This window comes from Dermacentor albipictus, chromosome 3, assembly GCF_038994185.2.
Source record: "Dermacentor albipictus isolate Rhodes 1998 colony chromosome 3, USDA_Dalb.pri_finalv2, whole genome shotgun sequence".
NCBI classification, from domain to species: Eukaryota; Metazoa; Arthropoda; class Arachnida; order Ixodida; family Ixodidae; genus Dermacentor; species Dermacentor albipictus.
The window spans coordinates 185,346,539-185,374,375 of record NC_091823.1 but is presented as its reverse complement, the minus strand read 5'-3'; the positions used below and the strand labels follow the sequence as shown (position 1 = coordinate 185,374,375).

Below are 27,837 nucleotides of genomic sequence, written 5' to 3'. Positions count from 1 at the left end.
CAGGCGTTTTTATGGATTTGAACAGTCTGCTAATTGACCTGACAAAGAAAACGAGGCAGAGGACATTAGAGAATTTTCTACAAGAAATAAATCCTTTTTACATACGTGTGTCTGAGTGAGTTCACCTCTGACTCTTCGATTTAGCTAGTTTTCATTGTTTTGATGATACGAATTTCGGCTAATACGAATATTTTTCGTGACCCCGTGAGATTCGTATCATCGAGATTCTACTGTATTACTTTGTTCTGCAATGTCTACTAATAGCTCTCCCCTGCTATTCCTAGTGCCTATGCCATATTCCCCCACTGACTTGTCTCCAGCCTGCTTATTGCCTATCTTGGCATTGAAGTCGCCCATCAGTATAGTGTATTTTGTTTCGACTTTACCCATCACCAATTCCACGTCTTCATAGAAGCTTTCGACTTCCTGGTCATCATGACTAGATGTAGGGGCGTGGACCTGTACGACCTTCAATTTGTACCTCTTATTTAGTTTCACAATAACACCTGCCACCCTCTTGTTGATGCTATAGAATTCCTGTATTTTACCAGCTATATTCTTATTAATCAGGAATCCGACTCCTAGTTCTCGTCTCTTCGCTATGCTCTGGTAGCACAGGACATGCCCGCTTTTTAGCACTGTATATGCTTCCTTTGTCCTCCTAACTTCACTGAGCCCTGTTATGTCCCATTTACTGCCCTCTAATTCCTCCAATAGCACTGCTAGACTCGCCTCACTAGGTAACATTCTAACATGCAACATTGCCAGGTTCAGATACCAATGGCGGCCTGTCCGGGTGCAGCGATGGCGTAAAGGTAGAACATCTGCCTTGCGTGCAAGAGGACCGTGGTTCGAATCCCGGTGTCGCGCAATTTTCCACCGGAATAAAAAAAAAAATGTCCGCATCTTGATAAAATTGCTTAAACAGGCCTGGAGTGTGGCCCGATCCCAGTGACCAGAACTGGTAATGCACTCCGTCACCAGAGCAGGATTGGCTACCCTGGTGCAGTACTTGGCCACAACCTCCCATATGAATACAACAATCAAACCCCGGCCCTCAGTCCCCAGCAGCTGCGAAGCAACTGACCACGGTGGCAGTCAGACCTGTGATGCAGCGGAGGGTGCTAAGAATCCTTGGATTCGGTGAGGCCGGACAGTAAAAAACCATTTCGGTTTGATAAAGGTAAAGTAACTTCATCAAATTTGTTATGCAAGCGTTGGCAGTTCAAATGAAATAAAAGAAAGTTTTTGCTCATCCTCCAGCTGCACAGTATGATGAGTGAAATTTGACATGAACAGAGTGGCGCTTTCTTGGAATTGTAGCAGAGGACTATGCTGTAATTTCAGATTTGCAAGGTCATCCTTGGCACAGACGACAACTGCTGGTGGGCCGGCCTTTTTTCTCACAAGTACTTTTCCATTCACGTGCGAAATGAACACGTAGCTGGATTCCTTCACCCAGTCTTTTGCAATTGCTAGAAGAATACTAGAGTACCGAGTGATATTTTCGCAGGTAAACATGTTGGTATTAGCATCTCATAACGCTTTCCTTTTTTCCAGCCAAGCATCGCGAATGTCTGATTTTGCGAAGTGAACAATTGCGCTGCGTGTTTTACCTGGCTTAGGAGGAAGCCTGTGTATGGCTCTTATGTCATTCGAGCACAGTAGCTTAAGCTCCGCTTTTGTACCTCTCATTAACCTTCTTCATGAAATCTTTGTCATCAGTCTTCGGGAGGCCATAAATTTCAATGTTCAGACGACGGCTGCACCAGATTGAGTCCAGTGAGGCCAGATTGAGCTGTGCAATGTCATATAAGCTGTGAAATAAAAGCTGTGACTGTGCTTCCGTTCACTTGGCGCCCATTCTGTGACCTTTTAAAACAGAGTCACACAGGCACACCCTGTGTCCTTTTGGCAGTGATTCTTTCCGTTGTGTGATGCAGGTAGCCCATTGTGTTGGTTGTGTAATTTCAAATTTGTTGTGTCAGATGTCTGGAGAAATAGTGTTCTATACAATACAGCAATACTTGAAATTGGGCTAATTGGCAAAGTTCCATCCCCTGGGGGACCTCTCAGTACACTGTGCAAGGTGCAGATGCAAACCCATTTTCGTTGACATTTGAATTCTGGCAAGATTGGGGACAAAAACAAATAGGGAAATTTCGGAAGCGTATGCCATGTTATTCAAGGTTGCAGGTGAGTATGTGAGAGCTTCTTTTATCAACTTTGCAAGGCAAGGAGTGGATTTTCTAAGCTGCAAGTGAAGTCATGTGTTCCATGTTTATGACTGTTTTTTCGTTTTTTTTTTTTCTGCCATGTGTTTTCAGATAAATACCAGTTAATCCTGTGGACTTCACCTGTTCAGCCTTGTTCAAGTTATCTCTTCATGCTAGCACAAGAAAAGTCTGGGACAAGTCTGCACACATTTGGGCAATCATCATTTGTGCTGCCCACAGTGTTTACTCGTGCCTACCTAGCATTGTTAAGGTGGTGTTGTTGAAATCTAACTTTGGAAGCTAGCTTCGCTGCACAGAGCACTTGAAGACTCCTCCTTTGCCTGCATTGCACAGTAGTCTTCTTGTGCTGGAAAATACTTTTCTGCATTTTGAGAGTGGCTGTGTCTCTTGCAGAGCTCTCCAATATCCGGTATCATTGAAGCTGGAGCACTTTCACCAGGAACTCGACGGGGTGTCACATCACAGGTGAGATGTTGAACCTTGGATGCTTTGTACAGAGCTGTGTGGCAGAACCAGGTGGTTCTGGAAGAAAGTTGTTTTGCAGGTTTATCTAGCCTTACTAGAACTTTGGTTGTCTGTCATAGTCTCAATTAAAATTTAGGCTTGCCTTCATTTCTAATTGCCTTTTTTACAAGCGGAGATTTTCTTTCACTCCTTGCTTGTTTCATGTGCTTGCCTTTTTCTTGTTTGCACTGTGATTAACAATGCTATACCCATGCTTTTTGACAGGCATATGACATTTAAAACTCTCTATCGAGGTACAATAAAACTTCTGGGATCTAGAACGTGCTCTTGGGACAAAGGAATGCCTACACAGTAGTGCAAATAATCACAAAGATACTTATTGCACCTTTCTTGCACCAATGCCAGCGAGCCAAATCGTGACTGATAGAACATGCCGATGGGCGCTGACAAATCGAAGAAGTTAGACTCACTGCGACAGGACAGCAAGTGAATGTGTTTGCCCCCACGCTGGGCAGCAATGCCTAATCATTTCCTTATGCAGTCATGGAAACGGTACCGCGCTTGGTGCACGTGTCAAATGTCCACGCAGCTCGCCAACCCCAAACCAAAAAGAGAGGCTACTCCCTTGTGTGCCCGAGTAACCATCCCTTGCTCTCTTGCACTATCTCTAGCACTATTTGCAACTGCATCGACCACCGACGGTGCTTAGCCATGTGAGCAAGCCGTATTACAGGAGATGTGAAAGCCATGCAACGGAAATAACAGAAAAGGGCGCAAGAGAGTCCACCGCAAACTGGGAACCCACAGAATTTGGCGGGCTTTAGGAATCAGCTGAAAGCTGTGCTTGCAGGGTCACTACAGCTGTGATAAAATGTAGAATAAGAATAGTAAACCAAATGTTGTGCTTACATGCATTTTGTTGCTAGTACAGTACAGGTACAGTACTTACAATAATACTGGTTTTAGCAATATATGGGTCATAACAATGAGAAGCTGCTGCTCCATCAACTTTGGTGTTTTTTGTATGTTTTATGTGGTGAAATAACCTGCTTACTACGATGCCCCTACACTGCATTATTAGTTATAAGAATCCAGTCTGGCTGCTGGGTATCTGTGCCAAAAGGTAATGGAATGCGATATCCTTGAAAAGAAAAAAAAAGAAAGTCTAGCTGCTGCACTCTACCTGTCGCTCCAATAGCTGCTACACACTCATACAATAGAACTTGTTCTCCGGGCTTCTTCGCATCACCAGCCTCGCGTACCTCTATTCCATCACCCTTCCACCCTTCTGAACATGAATGGGTTGCGCCCATAGCTCTATGCCGCACCATTTTCCGAAACACGAATGGACCGCATCAACTGCACTGCTCGCAGATTGCTCGCTTGCCCCTCAATCTGCGCAATTCTGCCAACGAACTAAATTGCTTGTGCTAGTTTTTATTGGTTGTGTGAAAGTCGCTCCTGGCCACGTGGTATCTCTGCTTCGTTTGACCCGACGCCAAAATGCAAGATGGCTGATTTGCCCGCTGATCATCGCCAATGCACTTCGTTGCCTGTGAAAAGAAAGTGCACTGCTATAGATTCGGAAATGAAGGCCAGTATTGTGAAGGACTGCAAAGAGGATAAAAAAGTGTGTGACTAAAAAAGTGTGTGAAGTATGGACTACCGCTACCAACAGTGTCGACAATCAATTGCTTGGCAGAGAAGTTCAACAAAAGAAACTGCTAGTTAGACAGTGGGTGAAAACTCGTTTGACAACGTGCCTATAAGGAGGTGGAAGAGGCTCTCTACGAGTAGTTTCTCTGTGACCGTGCCCAGAACTTGCCCATTACCGGGCCAATCCTGGCCACAAAGGTGAAGCAGTTTGCCCTACTCATGAACAGTGTGGACTCCTAGCCAGGTGGCAGCTGGGTACAGGGCTTCAGAGTGAGGCGCGGCGTTGTTTACAAAGCGGTCACTGGTGAGGGAGCTTTGCTTGACGTGGAGGCGAAGCAGAAATGGGTTTAGGGAACTTTGCCCAGCATCCTCGACAACTACGTTTACACCAATGCCTCTATCTTTTAGGTACCCATCAGAAAGGCTGCAGCTGGCCCTTCAAGCCCTCTCGTCACCCTCTCCCTGACCTGATTTGCCTGCCGTGGCACTGATGGCTGGCAATATGCTTGAGGCCATTTCGACCGGTCGAGTACGTGTTTAGCAGCGTGGTTCGCCCCTTGGCTGTATATGCACACTCTTTTTTTACCAGGGTCGCAATGCACAAGAAACATCTACACTAAAAGCTCGTTAATTGGAATCCCGCAGGGATGCTACAAAAATTCGAATTGGTATACAAAATTTGAACTAATGAAAGTCGAAGAAAAAAATCGCTCAGTTCAGGCGCGTATATAGCCCGACGTGGTGCGAGCATGTGCGCACATGCTATGTCATGTTCGCGTGAACAACGTCTATAATTCGAAGCACTGGTGCAGCCAACGTAACCAGACGCGGCCAATGCGGTCCGACGTACCCGCCGTCGAGATGGCTCTTGCTCCATCCGTGCGTTCGTCGCGCCGACGGGCAGGGAGAAAGAAACAAATGTCGCAGTTTCACTCAAAAAGCGAAGCATTGATTGCGATACCAGATTAGTAGATAGCTTTATGAAGTAAGGATAGTAGTTTTATCGGCCGTACAAATTTGTAAACATTTGCTTACTAACTAAATTAACAACTATGGTGTCATGTGCTCACGGATGAACATGAACACATCTCGCTTGATGACTGTGGAAACTTGCTGGAGTGAGGAATCGCTGCAGTAGCAGTGAGCGAATTGGCCTTTGTACGCTCTCGCTCCAACGCGAACGAAACGTAGTAAGCACATCGCATACGAAGCTACCGGCACTACGCACATTTTGCAAACATCGCAGATCGCTTTGCAGATGAGGATCACACAGGCGCGCCTTTTGGCCATGTCGCAGCTAGCTGTCAAGATATGGTGCCTGCATGGCCATGCCATAAGCAGCAGCCGCCTAAGGTCAGGGACCTTATAGCTGCTGGAAAAGAAAGTCCCCTCCCTCTGCCTTACCCTTATGCCTTGTGCGCGGCAGGAGAGAGCGCGCATCTGCCCCGCCATCCTCGCTCGCAGACGTGAGGTTGAGCTGCGTTCGCTGGCTCACCCTCTCCCGCTTTCGCTCGCACATACAGCATACAATGACGATTTTATCACCTTTGAGCTTTGTGCGGAACCTCACAGGAGAGAAGTAACCTGCATGGGCAAACGCGTCTCTCTTCAGTCAGGCCTAAACAAAGGGCCGCAGATAGAAAAAGCAAACCTGCGCGGCGATGCCGGCTTCGCCAAAGTGCTCCAGCGCACTAGCCACCATGCCCGTCCACGATGCCGCGGAGTTCGAATTATCGGTGATGGTGCGGATTTCAGTGTGAATTAGCGGGATGTGTTACATATTGCTTTCAATGCATTGCTGGATGGATTGTGGTGGCTACTTCGAATTATCTGAAATTTGAATTAACAAGTTGTGAATTAATTGAGCTTTTACTGTACTTGTCGACCTTGGTGTTTGTGATGACCACTTTTCATCATGTGGTACTGCTTTATACCTATGTGCACAATCAAGGCAAAAAAGGGGGACCCAGGTGTTTCGTTCCACAAAATCACTGCTGATCTCAAGCTTCGTCAACAGTGGATCAAGGTAATTTCATCCAAGGATTGGGAGCTTAATTCTATATCGAATTATTCACTTGTGTGCAGTAAGCACTTCATTCAATCTGATTTCAAAGAAAATTCAAATCAGCCAGCAGCCACCATACCGTTCTTTGCAGTTGCAGTAGTGCCATTCTTCAACGCAGAAGGGAGTTGTGCCCTGTGTGTTCTGATGCTATCCTTCGTACAAGCAGCCTCCCCTTAGTAAAATGCGCAGTGATCCAAGAAGTTGAAAATGGGCACCGGACCTGGACAGCGATGACATCAGTACCAAAAAACGACATGAATCATCAATTCCATCAGATTTGGCGACATAAGATCGATCGACAACAACAGAGTCTCCTGATGCCCCTACAACCTTCTCACATTTTTAAAAGGCGCCTTTTGGGGCCACCAAGGCGATGCCTCCGCAGAGCTTGCATATCGCTTGCAGCTTTAGCAGTGCCATTCTTCAACGCCAACAGTGGCAGCTTGTTACACACAATTGGAGCGCACAGGAAGCAGAGTTGAACAGTTAAATGAGTCAATACAATCAGCAGCCAGATGTTAGCTTTTCTCACAACAGCTCTGCCATCGCCCTATTTTGCCTTTTTTTTTTTCATGCAAACCAGTTACTGTATAACATCTTAAAGGGGCAGCGCAATAAGACGAAGACCGAAGGCACGAACACACAGGACAGCGCTGTGTTCCTGCCTTCTGTCTTCGTCTTATTGCGCTGCCCCTTCAAGATGTTTCAACCAGTACCAACTCGCCCAAATGTCGATCCTTCTACTGTATAACATTTATCAGATATAATAATGGAATTTTCGTGACACTTGAATATTGTTATAAGTGGGTTCGACAGTATCTATACTGAGTAATTATTTGAATATATGAGTCTGTCATTTGGCTTGTAATGATTACCTTAAAAATGCAGAATTATTGTCATTTACTAGGTGAACAATACCAACAGTTTGCTGTTTTATGCTCAAGTTCCTAAAATTGACAACTGAACTAAAAATAGCGGGAATTTGTCTTCATCATGTATATAATGTGAAGGAAAATGACCGCTTGCATAATCATTTCTAGTTTACGAGAGTTAAAAGTTTCTTTTGAAGATTTGGTCAGCTCTCAAGCCATGGGTGTCGCCATGTGTGTGGATGCAAAGGTCAAGTGCCTGATGCAAACACCAGCCATCATGTGCCACCCAGCCTGTGAGTACACAATGATGAGCCCTGTGCCAAGGCTGTTTCCATAGGTGGAAATCTGGCTGACATGGAGAAAGCTTTGGGACACTCAGATCTCACTTATAGGGCTACAAGAAAACCATCCTTGTTGAAACGTTGGGCCTTGCTTCTGGTTCCATGTTTGCTAGGCTTTGCATAGATAGGTACACTCGAACCTCGTTATAACAAATTGGATATAACAAACTAATGTGTATAACGAAGTAAAGGTAATTCCCTTGAAATCCTCATAGAGATCCATGTATTTAAAACCTCGTTTTAATGAAGTGAGATTGACCTGCTAATGTATAAACAAACTACACTCGTCTCCAAAACCAAAAAATATCTGACTGTTGCGCCCCGCGTACATCGCTTTCTGCAGGGTTTGGCACTCGTTCGCCATGGCAGTTAAAAACTCCCGTGTTGCTGCGTCGATTACGTCATCAATCAACACTGGTCGTTCTCACCACTGTGCAAAGCTGCGCACCTGCGCACAAGCAGCTGCTCACTATCACACTTCTCTAATAACATCTCTCTCTGGCCTGGCTGCGCCATTCTGGCCAGCTAAGCAAGCAGGCGCATGCATCCACTTGTATGCGGCCTGCCACCCCCAGCCGACGCTTTTGGCTAGTTAAAAAGTAGATTCTTCAATCTCGGCCATCTGGGTTGGACCGGGCTTGCTTTTTTGCAAGGGGCCAGCCTGTTTGCTGACGATAGTGGGCTGGCATCAAGACCGCCTGTTAAATTATTGTGGCCGCATTCGGCCGACATGTGGGCCAATTACTTCCCCATGACGTCAACAGCATGGCTTGTCAGTGGCCAGTGTTCCTTTGGTGGTATTTGTATTTCCGCTTCTTTTTTGAGTAGACATCGTCTATCGTGCGTTGCCATGCTGGTATGTGGGATCATGCTGGAAGGAGCACGGTGAGTGCTGTTGACGACAAGTGGCAAGTTTTCACACTTTCCCAAGAGGTGTCAACAAGTTGTTTGGATTGCGATACTTCTTAGCGTGTTGTCACTAAGCTTTTAGCTTTGATGCAGCCGTAATATCGAATGGCGACGGGCCTAGAGGCACTCCCACAGCTCTGCCCGCAGTCGAAATAGGGGGCGAGTCAAGTCTGAACATTGTCGATTCGTAACGTATACATGCAATGTGTTATTATTGTATGTCTAGCCTCGAACTCTATTAAGATATCACTCAGACGACAACAGTCAGAGGTGAGGCCATATGTCATGCGGTGTGTCGCACCAGCGTACATCCAAATCTATGCAACTGTGAAGCTCCGAGGAAGCACGCATTGCTAGATTTTGTGGTCCTTAAATTTTCGTGATATGATTTTCTAAGCATTGTTTATCTGGCACTTGGGTGTCAAGCTTTACAAAATAAAGAACCGCAAAATGACTGTTGAAAGGGCTGTTAGCATGTATAACATGAACTGATGATAGTGGTTGTGCATAAGCCACATTTAACCAGACACATGCGACGCGTTGAAAGATTATGCACACTCTTAGGTCTCGAATGGGGCCTGTGCAAGCAAGGGCACTTCACCTACTCGAGAGAGCTGGAAAACAAACAACTACTCTTTGCAACAGCAACTTTATTTTCTTCAGTAATACAGCGCGCGATGAGCAGCGTTGACAGCTTGCCGGCGAGATTCGGAAGCATGGGAGAGCCCATGTGAACTAGGGCCTGTTGGCACATGGCAGCAAGCCTTTGGTCACAGAATACAACAAAACCCACCTTCATTTCTTAGTCGGCACATACTGTTTTCATAATATGTCCTCGGTCAACTTCCACCAGAATGTTGGTTGCCAAGCATGATAATGTTACCACACATTTGAACAGAATAAGTTTAACATGCGTGCACGAAGAAATAGTCAACTTCATCCATTTGCAATAGTTGACCGACTCAAAAATGCACCTTTCTTTCATGTCACAATTTGATCATGGGTGCCCAGTTCCGAGTTTGTTGACAAGCGCTCACTGGGAACAAAACCTTCCGAACATACACGTGATGTCATCAAGTTCTTTCTGTTTATGCTGGCAATGCAAAGCAAGGCTTCTCTGCTATCGCAGCGGCGGTGTCCACAAAGTCACTGCGGCAAAGGATGCACTTCACGTTTGCTTCCTAAAACTATTCTTGCAGCCGAGTGCAGCGGAGTGGAAGCCTGTTGACTTTGAGTCATCTGACATTGCACAAATCACAGACAGAATACGTTAGAATTGCAGTAATTCGCAATTAAAACGCTACCTTCCCAAGCTGTCGCTGGGAGAAAACAGAATCCGCACATACCAGTGTAAGGAAGAGAGCGGTGCGGCGTGCTGGTTCGAGGCCTCGTTCCTCCTCGCTGATAAAGCGTTTTATACCGGATGCTTCTTCCTATGTCGATTTTTTATAGGCCCCTTGTCACAGGTACCAGCATCTTCCACTTCTTCAAATGGGTTATCTTCACTGGTGGACAACACCTGTATAGGTCGCGAGTGCAGAAGCATTTAACTGAGTCAATTGAGCTAGTTATCTTTTTCTTTACCATATTTATTAAAATCTCGGCCGATAGCTTTTTTTTTTTCAAATAATCATATTCAAACTCTAGGGTTGGCTTAGGTTCGAGGATTTAAAAAAACGTGCCAGTTTGTAATTGAAAATTATAAATGTGGTGCGTAGCTAGCGCCACCTAGAAAAGTCAGTATCGCAGCCGCTGATAGGCACGCCAGTAGCCAACTGAAGTACACGGGTGACGTCGCCATTTTGACCTGTGTGGTATCCACAACCTATCGGAACTCCAGACCTGCACAGATACACGGATTCTGTGGGAACCGGTTGCAGCCACTCTCATTCAACCATTGGCCATTGGTGTTGCTTTTATAACCTGTTTGTCTGCTACTGTAAGCTTGACTGGGGCGGCGGTGTAATTACAATGATGGCTGTTGTGTTGTGACGAACTGCTTGCATAGTTGACGATTTTTGCGAACACAGTGACAGTGATGTCACAAGGCTTTCATTGGTCACCTGGCTCCAAAAGTTGACTGCCTGAACCTGAAAAATGTTGGTGCATGTAGCCCACTGCTCTCTAAAATAGCATTAAATAGCCGCTCCTGTTGCCTTTTTTCACCCAGTAGCAAACCACACAGATCCTTCACATTAAGTCACATTGTTTGTAAAGTTAGCAAATTGTGTAAAAGTTTCGTTGTAAACATTGTAAAGTGCGCTTCTGCATTTTTTAGCAACTGGAAACCATGGTAACGTTTGACGACAGAATGATTAGCACTCATTTGCACTCTTACAAGTTGCCAGTGAATGTGTCATGAGTTCAAAAAGAGAATTATGCATACAGCCTAACTGCATACATATCTTTCTATCTATCATATCTTTCGCACCACCATTATGCTGCCGCTGTACCACACAGAAAAGCTAACTTTGCACTTTTCAAAAGTTCCGTGATGAAAGGCATGTAGTGTAGCACGTTTTAAAGCATTTGGGTTGCTTTTGCAAGCTTTCAACTCACCTAGACATCAAACAATATTAAAAAGAAGCTATGCTTACCTTTCCTTGAAACAAACTCGACCAATTGCTTGCATAGATTGGGCACAGGAATTGCTTGTGAATACTTTCACCGCATTCTCTGCCTTTCATTACCGCACAGCAGTAACTGTAATCAATTCAAGAAAGCTAGTTTATGAATTTTTAAAAATAATTTTTTCCATCTCCTAATTATGGAGGCTAGGAAAGGGACAGTTATGCCATCTAGCATTGCAGCTGCCACGTATGCTTGTTGTTTACCTTTCTTGCACCGCTCCTCCACCTCTAGTTTCACTATCCAAATGCGAAACATAAGCAAATTTTGTTTTATTTTTATATTTGTGAATTTATTCGTTCACCACCAGTACAAGCGAATTGTGCCTGCCGAAATGGCAGCACGAGCGTTGGAAAAGAATGCGGAAGCAGACGCAGCAAACAGGTTATGACTAGCGCCACTCTGGCCATACAGTCTGTCCCTAGTGGCAAAACAGTTGTATTAGTGAGAGTAGCATTCCGGGCAAGTTGGTAATCCATTGCTTAAATGATATTGCGCGACATAAAAACGACACGGACGGGAAAGAAGACGACACACCAAGCGCAAACTTTCAACTAAGTTTATTGTGCCACTGCGTCATTTTATACATGGCAGGCAACGTAGATCGCGCGTGCGCTTACAAGGAAATGAAGTGCGAATTCATGTAACATTGTTACGTGTCGTGTGATGCCGCGTCCAAGTAACGTAATTCTTTTTCTGTGAGAGCCAGAGACGGGAAGCTGACACACGCATCACCCAATTTCGCGATCATCTGCGCTTCAGATATCTCACGGATGAGCTGCGTACTGCCACGGGAAACAATCGTACATTGATCCTCAAGAGGCTTGCACCCATGATCGCGACAGTGGATCGCCAAGAAACCCCCAGAGCCGTTCTTAACATTGTTGCTGTGCTCACGGAGCCAATCATTGAGGCAACGCCCAGTTTGTCCTATATATTTCTTCCCACATGAAAGCGGAAGGTTGTACACCACCCGGTGTACACACTCGACAAACTTTTTTCGGTGATGCTTTCTGCACTTATCGGAAGGGACGGCATTTGGATCCGTCAGCCTGCAAAGCCTGCCGAGCTTGTTGGGAGCAGAAAAAGCAACTCTTACATTCGCTTTTTGGGCAGTCTTTTTCAAGTTGTGGGATATCCCGTGCATGTAAGGTATGACACTAACTTTAGGGTATGTGCCAGGAGGGGCATCGGCAACTGACTTCTGTGTACTGGATCGTGCTTCTCTTAAGATGCGTTCCGCGACAGACACTAGCACCACCCTAGGATATCCAGCCAAGGACAACCGTAATGGTTGCGCTTCTAAGCTTACGTCCACAACATGGCAGCAAGACTTGCTAAGGGCATTCTTGAAGCACAAACTGATAATGGCCCACTTAACAAGCTTAGAATGTGCGGACGTATACGGCAGAAGTGGTTTGTTGGCTCGCGGCTCATACGACCAACACGTGATGACCAACACGTGATGAGGACTTATGGGGCACCATGTCTCAGCACGATGTTCTCGACAAAAAATTTCAACACTTTGGCTGCGCTGCCTTTCGGTAGGGCTTTAGTTTCAGGGAAGCGGGTGAGATAGTCCATCGCCATGACGATCCACTTATTTCCGGATGTTGATGTCGGAAACGGTCTCAACAAATCCATCCTGATATGGTCAGCAAGGAGGTTCGATCGGCTGTAGTAATCCTGCTGGCCTTGTCAATGGTGTCTTGCGTAGCTGACAGTCTCAGCATGTCTTGACGTAACGGGCGACGTCAGCAGTCAGACATGGCCAGTAATACCTTTCCTGTATCCTCGACAGCGCCTGGAAAGATCCAAGGTACCCAGCAGTTGGATCATCATGATGAGCGTGGAGTACTTCTGGACGCAGCGGTGACGGAACAACAAGAAGATAGCTGGCGCGGACTGGCGAGAAGTTCTTCAGGAGCAGGTTGTTTTGTAGCATGAACGAAGACAATCTGCATATAAATGCCCTAGGGACAACGTCGGTGTTCCCATCAAATACTCGACGAGGCCTTTCAGCTCTGGGTCTGCTCGTTGCTGTTTAGTGAAGGCTTTGGCACTTATTATTTCGAAAAAGGCGTCGTCCTCCTCCTCGTCTTGTGGCGGAGGCGCGTGATAGGCAGTCAGCGTCAGAGTGTTTTCGTCTGTACTTGCAGATTACCGAGACGTCATATTCTTGCAATCTAAGGCTCCACCGCGCCAACCGTCCTGAAGGGTCGTTTAAGTTAGCTAGCCAACACAATGCCTGATGGTCGCTGACCACTTTGAGTGGCCTGCCATATAGGTAAGGGCGGAATTTTGCTGTAGCTTAAATGATGGTGAGGCATTCCTTTTCAGTCGTAGAATAATTGCCTTCCGCTTTTGACAGCGACCGGCTAGCATAAGATATCACCCGTTCAAGTCCATCTTTCCTCTGGACTTGGACGGCACCGAGGCTTAGGCTACTGGTTTCAGTGTGGGTTTTGGTATCGGCGCCTTCGTCGAAGTGTATTCTTTGCTTTCAGACGTCGGCGGGACGGCGGTGTGTCCTTATGTCGTCGAGGTAGTCTCCTCGTAGTCTTTGTAGGCGGCGGAGGATCTTCGTCAGTTCGGCGAAGAGCAACCGCACCTCCATCGGTTGCTGCTTTTAGTTTTCCGGATATAAGCTCACAGACCGGCCCTGGTCTGGGCCAGTGTATGGACGGCGCTGCGGCAATAGGTAGCGGCCTGGTGACGGCGAATGGGACGCTCGTCTAGGCCTCCACTGATTAGCGGCGAGGTAGCCGGCGATGTCACGAGGGCGTTCACCTTCCCTCGGGCGCGCTTCATTGACGGCGAAACCTCGCAATCCCAGGTTGCGGTATGGGCATTGGCGGTACACACGGTCGTCTTCGCTGCAGTGGTAGCAGAGCGGGCGGTGGTTGGGGGTGCGCCAAATGTCCATCTTCCTCGCGTAGGTGCTCTGGGCAATGGGTGGGTGTGCTGGCGGCAGCGAACGACGGAATTGTGGCGTTACAGGGCCCTGCCATGGGCACGGAGGGGGAACGTGACGGCGGGCTACAGTGGCGTATGTCATCGCTTGCGACTGAGGCTGTGGCGATTCAGGGGCTACTCCGAGTTGTTGGAGCTCCTCACTGACGGCGTTGGCAATTGAAGCCACTTGAGGCTGTGATGAAGGGAACGGCTTCTGTAGCTCCTCCTGCACGACCGCTCGAATGGTCTCGCGCAGGTCGGCAGTTGCCAGTGACTGAACTTCGGCGTAGTTTGTCGAGTTCATGCGGCAGTTGAATTGCCGCTTCCATGCTGGTGGCCTCGTGAAGAAACTCGTCGAATGTTTTCGGTGGGCTTCGTATAATTCTGGCAAAAAGTTCCTCCTTTACACCATGCGTCATTAAGCGGACTTTCTTCTCCTTGGACATTTCCGGGTCAGAGTGACGGAATAGGCGGCTCATTTCTTTTGTAAAAATCGTAGTGATCTCATTAGGCAGCTGCACTCGGGTTTCTAATAGTGCTTGGGCTTGTTCTTGGCGTACGACGCTTGTGAATGTCTGCAGGAAGCCACTTTGGAACAGGTCCCACGTCGTTAAGGCGGCTTCTCGGTTCTCAAACTGCTTCCTGGCGGTGTCTTCCAATGCGAAAAAGACATGTCAAAGTTTGTCGTCGCTGTTTCAGCTGTTAAATGCAGCGACCCTCTCATACGTCTCAAGTCAGGTTTCCAAATTCTCGAATGTTGAACCGCAGAACGTGAGAGGCTCCCTGGGATACTGCAACACAGTGGGGGACGCTGGGGCTGCCATGGGGGTTGACTGGGTGACGATCTTCCTGGTTGTCTCAGGCAAAAGTCCGTGCTCCGGGGGCAGTCCTTGCAGCCTGCGGCTACCTCGCTGGTTCTTGGTGATGTTGGTGTTGTCTTCCGCGGGTTTGTGTGGGCGTCCAGTACATGAACGCAAAGCACCTCCACCAGATGTCACGTGGTAGTGATGGTTGAGGACACAGCAAGAAAACTGTGAATGGCGAAACTAACTTTATTGGGCCAACCTGTGCCCAGAAAAACAGGCTACAGTACACTCAATGCTCAATGAAAATGGCGAACACAGTCGGTGATCGCCGAAAATCTGATCAGTGGTTCAAGCGTGTCGGCTTTTATAGATCAGTCGTTGAATGTTCCAGAGTAATTGCTGGGACCCGCATGCCTTCCACAATGCTTACACCATTCGTGTCGCGCATACATGCTATCAGATTACACAAGGTTCGGCAACGACAGCGGATAGAAGCATCGATAACATTCTAGAAACTTCCGATATATGTAGATGCGTCCTGCACTGAGTGATAACATTTCTTAGACGTTAAAAGCACTCACCCATAAAAGATAAACAAGTTCATGTGTCAATATACTCTACTTCATTCGTACTCCATTACTAGCAAACTCCAGCAGAGCACTCTGTTGTTGACATGCTTAGCAGAATTCATGTACGAAAGTGGTTTATGGTCAGTTTGCAAAACGAAACACTTCCCGTAGAGGAACATGTGGAACTTTTGGATGCCCATACAAGGGCGAGGCTCTCCCGACCTGTGGCGGAGAAGCGGGTTTCTCTGGGTAGTAGCTTCCGGCTTGCGTATACAACCGCATGTAAGACCCCATCGTGATGTTGCGGTAGGACAGCTCCCAGGCTTGTTGATGAGGCGTCTCTATGTAGTACAAATGGCTGGTTTAAATCTCGGCACCGGAGAATTGGCTGTTCAGAAAGCAAATGTCAAAGTTTATAGAAGGCTTCCTGATGGTGGCGTCTTCGATGTGAGCTTGTTGGGTGTCCGTTTGAAAATGAGTTCTGTGAGGGGCGATCACACTTCGAAATAATTTGGCACAAAGTCTTGGTGATAACCAGTAAGGCCAAGAAATGAGTAAACCTCCTTTTTATTGGTCAGCTTTGTGGCGGCTTCTATTATCTCAAGTGTCTCTGCCTGTGTACATAAAACACCAGGGCCTATAACATGTCCTAGAAACTTCACAGAAGGGAATCCAAGGTTTGATGGTCAGGCCAGCATTCTTCACTGGGAAAAAAAACATTCGAGAGTATGAACATGTTGCTCCCATGTTTCTGTAGTAATTAGCATGTCATCAAAGTAGTGGTAAATATTGGGGATGTCGTGCACTACCGTCCTAGCAGCCGCGTGAGGACAGCTGGCGTGGTCTTGATGTCGAATGGTGTAAATTGGAACTGATACAGGCCCTATGCTGACTGGAAGGCAGTCATCTGCTTGCTCTCTGGTTGCATTGGTACCTGCCTTTTGTGAAATCAAACTTTGAAAGGTGGCGACTCTTTCCTAGTTTGGCTAACATCATGTCAACCCGTGGAATTCGTCCATTAGAGAGTTTTAGTATAGCGTAAGATGCTTGCGTTAGCACGTTAAATGCACGCTAGCTAAACCTTTCCAGGACACTATTCGATGGAGATTTAGTATAGTGTAAAACAACGAAGCGCTGCAAAGCGCAAAACTTCACCGTGCCATCTGTAAAACTCTTAAGCTGAGTGGCTTGCCATTTGGTTAAGAATAGCCAAAGCAGCATTTTTTTATAGTAGAACCTTTTAAAATAGCATTTGCCACTTTATGTACGTTCAAAACGCAAGCACCTTTGCAGGAATTTACTTTGAAAGACAGGTCACCATCTAGTGCCTCGTGACAAACAAATCCAAGCCAAGACATTCCATTAGCAAGCATTTTGTTGTTGCTTATGCGGACGCATCTTGTCAGGCCTGCGCACGCCAGAATTGCCAAACGATCTCAGAAATTGGATGCGCTATGCGCTCATAACTAGCGTTTAAGGTGAGTTTAGAGGAAGTTTAAGCTCGTTTCAGTAGTTACTGGCAATCAAAGGGAGTGAGTGTATAACCATCACGAGAATTCATGGTGAAGCGGGAGCCATGGGTGCCGCCATGTTTGGCAACGCTTAGCGTCACCCGCTAAATTCCGAAAATAGCGGAGGCACGCTATGCACAAAGATGCTATAGTGTTCTGTGCGTGGCAGTGTCGCCCCGCTATATTTTAGCGTCTAGCGTGGTGCCACTTATGCTATACTAAAGCTGTCTATTGTCCGTGATGAGCACTTGATTTAGTTGCCTGAAATCACTGCACAGATGCATGCTGCCATCTTTCTTCTTAACTACTACTACCGGCAACTGGTATGGTGAGTGTGAAGGTTTGATGCCTTTTTTCAGCCTTTGCTATATTTCATCTTTGATGGCCTTCTCAAATGCAAGAAGTACCAGATATTGGCGCACATTCACTGGTGCTTCCGTGTTCAGTCTTAGTTGGCATTCAACGAGGTGCGTCTTGCCAGGAACATCCGAGAATATGTCTTGAAATGCACGGATCTTATCCTTTGCTTGATCCCTTGCTCTCCTGGCAAGTCTGTAGTAATCATTATGTTCTAGTACGTTTCTTTCTGCTTGAGTACAATAAATGGAGTGTCGCTATTTTCAACACCTTCATGGGTGTTGACTGCAGCAGCAGCTTGGTGTTCTGCCAGTGCTGATGACTCCCGCTGCTTATACTTTTTAAGGAGATTGATGTGGAAGGTACCTCATGTCCCTAAGTCTATGACGAAGTCGATGTCGCTTCTCTTGTCAACAGGCACGTAACCAGCTCGTGACAAAGTGTCCGCCGTAGCTAAGTGCTTTCCAGGCACATATTTCACCACGTACTGATATCGCATCAGTTTTGTTCGCATTCGTTGTATGCGAGGCGGCATGAGTTTTTAATCCTTGTTACCCAGAAGGGTGACCAGAGGAAGGTGGTCTGTCTCTACCTCGAAGCTTAGGCCGTAAAGGAATAGGTCGTACCATGAAATGGCCCAAGTCACCGCGATACCTTCTTTTTCTGTTTGACTATAACGTGCTTCTGTCGGAGTAAGCGCCCCTGAAGCATACGCTACAGCTCGTTGAGTACCTCCAGGCTGGTCCTGTAGCAGTACAGCTCCCAGACCGTAGGAGCTGGCATCTGCAGATACTACAGTGTGGTAGGAAGAATCTTATTTTGCCATGCATGTGTCGGAGCTCAACAGCAACTTGAGGCGTGAGAAGGCCTTTTCTTGACTAGGACCCCAAGTCCAGGCGCTGTTCTTGTTTAGGAGGGAACGAATGGGCTCCATAACGTCGGACAAGTGAGGTATGAACCGTGCGATGTGATTGGTCATTCCCAGCAATCGTCGTACTCCGCTGACGTCGGTCGGTGGCGGCAGATCTCTGACAGCCTTCACCTTGTCCAGGTCTGGCGAGATCCCGTCCGCCCCAATCACTACTCCAAGGAACTTGACCGAACTGACCTGAAACGCACACTTCTTTTCGTTAAGGGTGACACCCTCCTCCTCAAGGCGAGCTAGGACTGCAGCCAGACGCTCATTGTGCTGTTGACGATCTTTCCCGAAGATTAGAATGTCATCAATCAGGTTCACGACTCCAGGCAAGCGCTCAAGAAGCCTCGACATTAACTGCTGGAAATACTCGGGTGCCGTGGCTATACCAAAAGGGATCCTCTTGCAACAGTACTGGCCGAATGGCGTTATAAATGTTGTGAGCTCCTGGCTGTCGGCGCTAAGCTTCACCTGATGGAAACTAGACTGCGCATCCAACTTGGAGAATACTCGCGCTCCACCCAACTAGACGAGGATCCGTTCCACTGTCGGCAAGATGAAGTGCTCCCTTTCGATGACTTCATTCAGCTTCGTCAGATAGATGCAGATTCTGTAGCCGGGTGGTTATTTGGGCACGACTACAAGCCCGAAGCACCACTCAGTTGGGGTCGCTACCTTCCTTATGACGTCTCGCGACTCTAGGTCGTCTAGCTCTTTCTTGACAACGTCGTATAAAGGAATTGGAATCCACCTTGGAGCGCTCAGGGAAAATAGACGAGCGCCAGGTTTAACGCGAATGCGATATTCGGCTTGCCAAAATTTTCCCAACCCTTGGAAAATCTTGGCTGGGGGTGAATGAACGCACTCGGCAGAATCTAGGAAGTGAACCACACCGAGGGCTTCAATTGCAGGGAGCCCAAGCAGGTGAGTGCGCTGACGTTCAACCACGTACAAGGTCTGCACTGTGGACTTATCACTCCACTGTAAGGTTGCTTTAAAGGTACCAAGAACGTGCAGACTTTGTTCGCCAGGGCCCAAGACTTCTCCTTCAACTTTATCCAGCAACCGCAGTCAGCCTGGGAAAGGCGGCGAGAAAACAGAGACTTCTGCACCAGAGTCTATTTTAAACTCGGCCGGGTGCTCGTTCACTAGTATGTCTATGTACCTTGCTTGTCGTGAATCCACGTTGTGAAGTTCGATGGAACCCAGTCGCTCATTTGCGTTCTTCTTCATGCACACTCCGGCAAAATGTCCCAGCTTTCTACAGTGGTGGCAAACCGATTTTCTGGCTGGGCAGTCTTTTCAAGAGTGACGCTGTCATCCACAAAAGCTACACGATAACCTAGCTGGGTGCTCAGACTGGTTGCGGAAACGTGGCGAAGAAGTGGGCATATCGTTTCGTCGAGCCGAGTCGATATTTAGCGTTTTGGCAAGAGCTTTATCCATAGTCAATCTAGCGCGTGATAACCGCTCTTTTTCTGTGTCCTTGTGTATGCAGGCTTGGCACAGTGCTTCTTCAGCGGTAAGTTTTGTGCACAGGCACAATTGATGAGAGTTTCTCGTCACATAAGCCTACGGCGAATCTGTCACGAACAAGGCGGTCCTCGACGAGCGGGCTGTTATAGCTGCAGCGCTTTACCAGGTTGCGTAATGCCGAAAAGAAGTCATCCACAGATTCGCCTGGCTGCTGAGTGCGGCGGTGGAAACGACGACTTCCGTATATCTCATTTACTGGATGCATGAAGTGCGAATCCAACTTTTCTTTGACGGCAGTGAAAGAAAGCGCGTCCGGTGTTGACACCCCCAAGGACGAAAGAATGGTCCTGGCTTGCGGTCCCATACAGTAAAAAAGCGTCCATACCTGCGCCTCGTCGCCGGAGCTGTGGAGGCCGGCAAGAGAGCGTAATCCTTGAACGTCGAAATCCACGTTGGCCATTCTCCCGGGTTTGAAAACGTGAAGTTCTCCGGTGGGCGCAGACCAGATATGCCAGCGTGAACGATGTGCACTTTCGCTTTGGTGGTCTTGGCGGGGGTGCATTCCGTGTCAGGCGTGTCGGTGTTAACGGCGGAACCCCACTTCTGACACCATGTTCTGCATAGGAGCTGAGGGAGGAGGCGGACTACCAGCAAGGTAGAAACCAAAACAATGTTTATTCCCACTCCCCAAAGCCCCTTATATATACTAGGTCATATCAGATTGTAGTGCCACCTTGTATACACAGGTGGCGACCTCTACAGCCGCAATATATTCTTACCATTATTGATGCTCTTCGCAATAGTAATAATCGCGACATGCACTTCGAATCGCCAGTTTATTTCTGCTGGGAGAGCAAGCGTACGCGCGAGCAGACGCCGTAGCATCGTTTTACGTCACTATTTTTTGTGGCTCACGTGACCAAGCCATGTTGTGTTTCCTCCTCTGTGACGTCATAGCATCCCCCGGAGCCCAGAAACCGAAACAGAAATTGCTTGGTATAATAATGCTATTAATAAATTATTGATTGAATATATATGAATCCCGCTGTGTGTATCGTGCTCCCTGAAGCATGACGCAACGTTTGAATCAACAAACGCATGAACGAAGCTTCCTGATGTCTCCTCAGGAAGCTTTAGCTCAGGCTCAACTCTGATGCAGCCTATTCAAATATGTACATGTAAGATGCAAAAACGCTTTTTTGAGATAACCCCTGGACCAATTGTAATGAAATTTGTTGCACTTGAGAAAGCTAAATTCTAGTGACTGTTGGAAGCGGAATTTTGATTTATGGCCTGAATTTTGTGAAAAAGGTTTTCAAAAGTTCGAAAGTTTGGATAGAAAATAGACAAACGAAGTTCATAAATTAATAGCTCTGCATGAAAAACAGATACTGCACTTCTGTAAACGGCATCCATTAGATCATTCAAAGCTGACAAATTCGATATGTCAATTTGTATCTTACACGTTGTATCTTACAATTAGTATTATTATTTGTATCTTACAATTTGTTGCGTTGTGTGCAAGGGTTGAGTAAAAGCTGTACTTTCATATTGTTACGTAGGAAGACACCGACGAAAAGCTATTTACAAGTATATTTACAAGGCAATATGCCGCAGTTGACCAAGAGGCAACAGCCCGCGCTAGCTTCCAAACGTCGTCTTCGTCTTCTTCCTTCTCGGCTCTTCGTCATTGGGAATACTACCCCGTAGCACTACCCCCGGCGGCAAAAGCGCCGTCCCGGAGCGACTAAAGGCTGGACTCTGAAGCAGTGTAGTAGGTCTTGAGCCTACTGACGTGCACGACATCACTAGACGCCAGAGTAGATGACGAGGTGGAGCTCACAGGAGCAATTTCATAAGTCACAGGCGTCACCTGGCGCAGCACGCGGTAGGGCCCTGTGTATCGCGAAAGGAGCTTTTCGGAAAGTCCAACGTAACGACAGGGCGACCACAGGAGCACGAGTGCACCAGGCGAAAACTGTACGTCACGGTGGCGGGCGTTGTACTGACGCTGCTGCGTGGTTTGCGAGTCCGTCATTCGAGCACGGGCAAGCTGGCGTGCATGATCGGCGAGGGCGATGACGTCGCGCGCATACTCGGTTGTTGAGGTCGCAGCAGGAGGAAGTACCGTGTCAAGGGGCAAGGTCGGTTCGCGACCGTAGAGGAGATAAAATGGAGAAAATCCGGCGGTGTCGTGCTGGGAAGAATTGTATGCGAAGGCGACGTAAGGAAGGGCAACGTCCCAGTCGAGGTGGTCCTTCGAAACGTACTTGGACAGCATGTCGGTAAGAGTACGGTTTAAGCGCTCTGTCAGGCCATTGGTTTGAGGATGGTATGAGGTAGTCAGCTTGTGTTGAATAGAGCAGGAACGCACAATGTCGGCGATAACTGTCGAGAGGAAGTTACGACCACGGTCAGTAAGCAGCTGTCACGGGGCGCCATGCACTAAGATGTCACGCAAGAGAAAGTCTGCGACGTCAGTGGCGCAACTGGTAGGTAGAGCCCACGTGATAGCGTATCGGGTGGCGTAATCAGTTGCGACGGCTACCCATTTGTTCTCAGAGGATAACGTGGGAAAGGGACCGAGGAGGTCTAATCCAACACGAAAAAACGGTTCCACAGGGACGGTGATCGGCTGGAGATGACCGGAAGGTAGCACCTGAGGCGTTTTCCGACGCTGGCAGGGATCACAGGCAGCAACATAGCGTCGGACGGAGCGAGCAAGACCAGGCCAATAGAAGCGGCGGCGGACGCGGTCGTACGTGCGGGTTACGCCAAGATGTCCTGCAGTGGGTGCGTCATGCATCTGAAAGAGCACAGTCTGGCGTAGATGTTTTGGCACGACAAGAAGATCAGGGCCATCAGGGAGGAAGCTCCTTCGGTACAGAATGCCGCCCTGGAGGACATATCGGCGAACGGATGCGTCGGTAGGTGTAGAGCGCAGACGCTTGATGAGGACTCGCAGCGATAGGTCTCGGTACTGCTCATCGGCGATGTTAGCAAAGGCAGACACAGAGAAAATGCCGTCGGCGGTACTACTGTCGGCGTCGTCAGGCTCGTCTACCGAGTAGCGAGACAGGCAGTCAGCGTCCTTGTGTAGTCGGCCAGATTTGTAGGTGACAGAGAACGAATATTCTTGGAGGCGTAAGGCCCAGCGACCAAGTCTTCCTGAAGGGTCTTGCAATGAGCATAACCAACAAAGCGCGTGATGGTCTGTGATAACGGAAAAGCGTCGGCCATATAAGTATGGGCGGAACTTCGCAACCGCCCAAACTAGGGCCAGACACTCACGCTCAGTGATGGAATAGTTGCGCTCCGCGGGCGAGAGGAGCCTGCTGGCGTAAGCGATAACACGGTCGTGGCCACGCTGGCATTGTGCCAGTACTGCACCAATTCCGTGACCGCTGGCATCAGTACGGACTTTGGTAGGTGCAGAAGGATCGAAATGGGCCAGAACGGGAGGCGTTGTGAGAAGATCGATGAGAAGCGAGAATGCAGAGGCCTCGTTATCGCCCCACTGGAAAGGGGCGTCTTTTTTCAAAAGCTCGGTTAGTGGTCGTGCTATGGCCGCGAAATTTTTGACGAAACGGCGGAAGTATGAGCAAAGGCCGATGAAGCTGCGCACATCCTTGACACACTTCGGAACAGGGAAGTGTGTAACAGCTTGGATTTTGCCTGGGTCCGGTTGCACTCCGTTCGCGTCAACGAGATGTCCAAGGACGGTAATCTGGCGACGGCCGAATTGGCACTTCGATGCGTTGAGTTGCAGACCGGCTCGCCGAAAAACGTCCAGGACTGCTGAGAGGCGCTCGAGGTGCGTAGCGAATGTTGGGGAGAATACTATAACGTCGTCCAAGTAGCACAGGCACGTGGACCATGTGAAACCGTGAAGAAGGGAGTCCATCATGCGTTCAAAAGTGGCAGGAGCGTTACATAGGCCGAACGGCATCACCTTGAATTGATAAAGACCGTCGGGAGTTACAAAGGCAGTCTTCTCGCGGTCAAGATCGTCTACGGCAATCTGCCAATAGCCGGAGCGAAGGTCAATAGAGGAGAAATAGCGAGCACCGTGGAGGCAGTCAAGGGCGTCATCAATCGGAGGTAGGGGATACACGTCCTTTTTGGTAACCCTGTTAAGGTGCCGATAATCCACGCAAAAGCGCCATGAGCCATCCTTCTTTTTTACCAGCACAACCGGTGACGCCCATGGACTACATGATGGTTCAATAATGTTCTTGGCAAGCATTTTGCGAACTTCGGTGTGAATCACTTGACGCTCAGCCGGTGATACTCGATACGGGCGGCGATGAATAGGAGGGGCATCTCCGGTATTAATGCGATGTTTAACAGCTGTTGTTTGGGCCAAAGGACGATCGTTAAAGTCAAAAATATCGTGGTAGGAAATCAGAACGCGGTAGAGCGCACGAGCGTGCTCGTACGGCATGTCGGGTGCAATCATTTTCTGTAAGTTGGCGATGGTACAAGTTGCCGACTGCAATGGTAGAGGAGGATCGGTTGAATTGTCGTCTACTGAAATCGATGCTACAGAGTGATCCTCGAATGAGGAAAGTTGGGCCAGAGACATCCCTCGAGGCAGCACTTGTGTCGTCAAGGCAAAATTGACCACTGGCAGGCAGACGCAATTCGCCGTAATAGATAAAATAGTATGAGGTATTGTGATCCCGTGTGTAAGGAGGACGTCTTGCATAGGAGCCGCGATGTAGTGACCGTCGGGCACTGGTGGGGATGACATGAAGTCAACGTAAGTCAGTGCCGAAGGTGGCAAGCGAACGAAGTCGACGGAACTGAGGCGAGGAAGGTGTTGTTCAGCGGGATCCAGAACAGGCAGGTCGAGGCGGAGAGTACTGGCGGAGCAATCGATGAGAGCAGAATGTGCGGAGAGGAAGTCGAAGCCGAGGATGATGTCGTGGGGACAGTGAGCGATGACTGTGAATAGCACGGTAGTGGAGCGATCAGCGAAGGAGACGCGGGCGGCACACATACCAATTACGGGGGCTGTTCCGCCATCGGCGACACGGACAAGAGGCGTCGTGGCGGGCGTGATTATTTTCCTCAGCCGGTTAAGAAGATCCGCGCTCATTACCGACAAATGCGCCCCAGTGTCTATGAGAGCTGATACAGGAACACCGTCGACTTGCACGTCAAGAAGGTTCACATGAGTGGGCAACGTCAGGAGAGGATTTGGCGGCGTAGGGAGCAATGCAGCGTCACCTCGAGGCGCGGCATCGTCTAGTTTTCCGGCTGGGAGCGGCGTCCGAAGGGAGTCGGCGAATAGGAACGACGGGGCTGGCGAGAGCGAGATTGTCGTCGTTGGGGCGAAGGCGAACGAGAATAGGGGCGGTTCGGCGCAGGAGAATCGGTGGCGGCATTATCTGAGCGGGCAGGATAGGGACGAGAAAGGCCACCTGGGGGGCGAGAGTAGGCAGTATATGTAGACTGGTTCAGGGAACTCCAGCGACTGCGGCAGTGGCGAGAAATGTGCCCAATTCGATGGCAGTGAAAACAAATTGGCTTGTCGTCTGCAGTGCGCCATTCAGAGGGGTTGCGGAAACGTGGTGGGTAAGAAGGTGCAGGACGGGGTGGAATCGAAGATGCCGGGCGGGGATCAGGGCGATGGGCCGAGCAGATGGTGTGAATACCCATGTTGGCGAACTCCTGGCGGACAACTGCCTGGATCAGGGAAACAGTGACTGCAGGTGCATTGGAGGGGCTGGAGTCGAACGCAGCCGGATAGGCGGCCTCGAGCTCACGCCGGACAATCCTGGTAACATCGCCAGTGTTGTGGGGACGAGGAGCGTCGGCACAGGAAGATGTCGCTGGGGTGTTGGGCAGACGGGCAAACCGTTGGTCGATACGTCAGCTTTTAGCGAATTCCAGGCGGCGGCACTCTTTTATAACTGCATCCACCATCGCGACGTTGTTAAATACGAGCAAGTTGAAGGCGTCATCGGCAATGCCTTTGAGGATGTGGGAGACCTTGTCGGACTCAGTCATGTGTGCGTCAACTTTGCGGCATAGAGCCAAGACGTCCTGAATGTACGTGACGTAGGGCTCCGTTGACGTCTGCACACGACCGGAAAGCGCCTTCTGCGCGGCAAGTTGGTGACCGTAGGGGTTGCCGAACAAGTCTCGAAGCTTTTGCTTATGCGAATCCCAACTGGTCAGCTCATCTTTGTGCGTCCGATACCAAACTCGAGGTGTGCCACCGAGGTAAAAGACGACGTTGGCGAGCATGATAGTTGGGTCCCACCGGTTATTGCGGCTGACGTGTTCGTAAAGGCTGATCCAGTCCTCGACGTCTTCCCCATCTTTTGCCGAGAATATGCCAGGATCACGGGGAGCGGAGAGGGTGAAGTAGGTCGTCGACGTCGCAGCAGGTGTCGGAGCCGTTGGAGTCGGGTTGGCGTCGCCGGGAGCCATGAAGGTAGGCTCGACGTACCGTCCACTGCGAAGCTCCGTGACGAGGTACAGGGAACGTCCACCTCCACCAAATATGTTACGTAAGAAGACACCGACGAAAAGCTATTGACAAGTATATTTACAAGGCAATACGCCGCAGTTGACCAAGAGGCAACAGCCCGCGCTAGCTTCCAAACGTCGTCTTCGTCTTCTTCCTTCTTGGCTCTTCGTCATTGGGAATACTACCCCGTAGCAATATTACTGAATTTTTTTAGATTCACGAGTAAGATTTAAATGTTCTCCCCTTTAGATGTAACATCATATGCAATTCACAGAATTGTGATATGTTTGTGAACTATCAAGTTGTGAACTTGATAGTTTCGTTTTCTGATTTTGCCAATTTTTAATAAAGAATTGACGATCTAAATCAAAAATTGGAAACCAACAGTCACTAGATTTTAAGTTTCTCTTTTAAATGCAACAAACCTCATCAAAATTGGTGCCATGGTTGCCGAGAAAAACGAATTCTCCTTTTACATGTATGTAGATAGGAGCACCCGAGCTAAAGCTTCCTCTTGAACCCATAAGCAATATGACTATCACCCGTTACCTCATCTGGTTTTTCTCTAATTGTACAGCACTTTTCGTGCAATATTGGTAGTTGGAAACAAGAGTCGCAAGGAGTTGATAAACTAAGCGATCTACTAAGGGAGAGAGCTAAGGCAACAGGCAAACAGGATGAAAAAGTGAATATTAACAAATTTAACCGTTGGTTTTGAAAATCTTTATGGATCAACATCTTTTTATTAGAAAGGGAAATAGAGAAAATGCCGCCAGAAGTGGACAACAATTTCGCGTATCTTTAATGACACTTCTACAGTTGTCAGTTCAGCCACCTGACATAGCCACTTCTCTGCTGTGCTTATACATAGGTGTTTTTCTAACCTTCCGCGGTGGGTGCAGTACGTCTATAACCTCAGCGTCCTGCCCTCTACACGGTTATACGGGACTGGTGGCCACGCAACGTTGTGCAACTTCCGAAATAACAATACGAGTCAGTTGTGCACTCAACTTGGTAGAGCAGTAAACAACAGATCCAAAAGAACTGTGATTGTTCTGCAGATGTATATTCCTCTATAATTCTTCCAGAGCTAATTAAAAAAACGCTGCTATGGGGAACCAGCGCTGGATAGGCGGCGCATCGAAAGGAGTGCGTTGCACGCTGCCTGGCGACGAAACGCGGCATATCCCAGCCGCTCGACCAGACGACGCACACGTGCGTGGCCGTATTATAGTTCGTATGTTTCCGTTTTCGCGCCGCTTCAAGTGGACAGTTTTCATAAAGAAGCTAGCGCCATCAAGTGAAGAAATGACGAAAGAAGCTTTTTAAGCTTTATATATTTTTCACAGTGTGTCGCGACGAGCACGTGTGTTTCTTTAATGGTTGCGCTGTGTGCCGTTGCCATGCATGCGGGGCAGCCTGCCTCGCAAATCTAGCAGCTATGGCTCCGGTCGTGCTGCGCTATGGTTTCGGAAGTATTAGTTGGCCTGAAGACTTTCCATATTTCTCTGGCTGAACATAAAAAATTGTGATGTTACTTCGCTACAGCAGTCAGTAGAGAAGAAAGCTTTATCGCACCAGCTGACTCACGCA

The 27,837-nt window shown here is 48.3% G+C and overlaps 1 protein-coding gene across 11 annotated transcripts in view; it reads left to right on the top strand.

The window, feature by feature from the left end:
- The window catches only part of LOC139057669 (DENN domain-containing protein 2D-like), a 614,144-nt gene that overhangs the window by 60,872 nt on the left and 525,435 nt on the right, over positions 1-27,837 (top strand). For all 11 annotated transcript variants that reach the window (XM_070536315.1, XM_070536318.1, XM_070536317.1 and 8 more), the window contains exon 2: positions 2,631-2,702. In XM_070536315.1, coding sequence (XP_070392416.1) covers positions 2,631-2,702 — 72 coding nt within the window. The remainder of the gene's footprint in view (positions 1-2,630; positions 2,703-27,837) is intronic.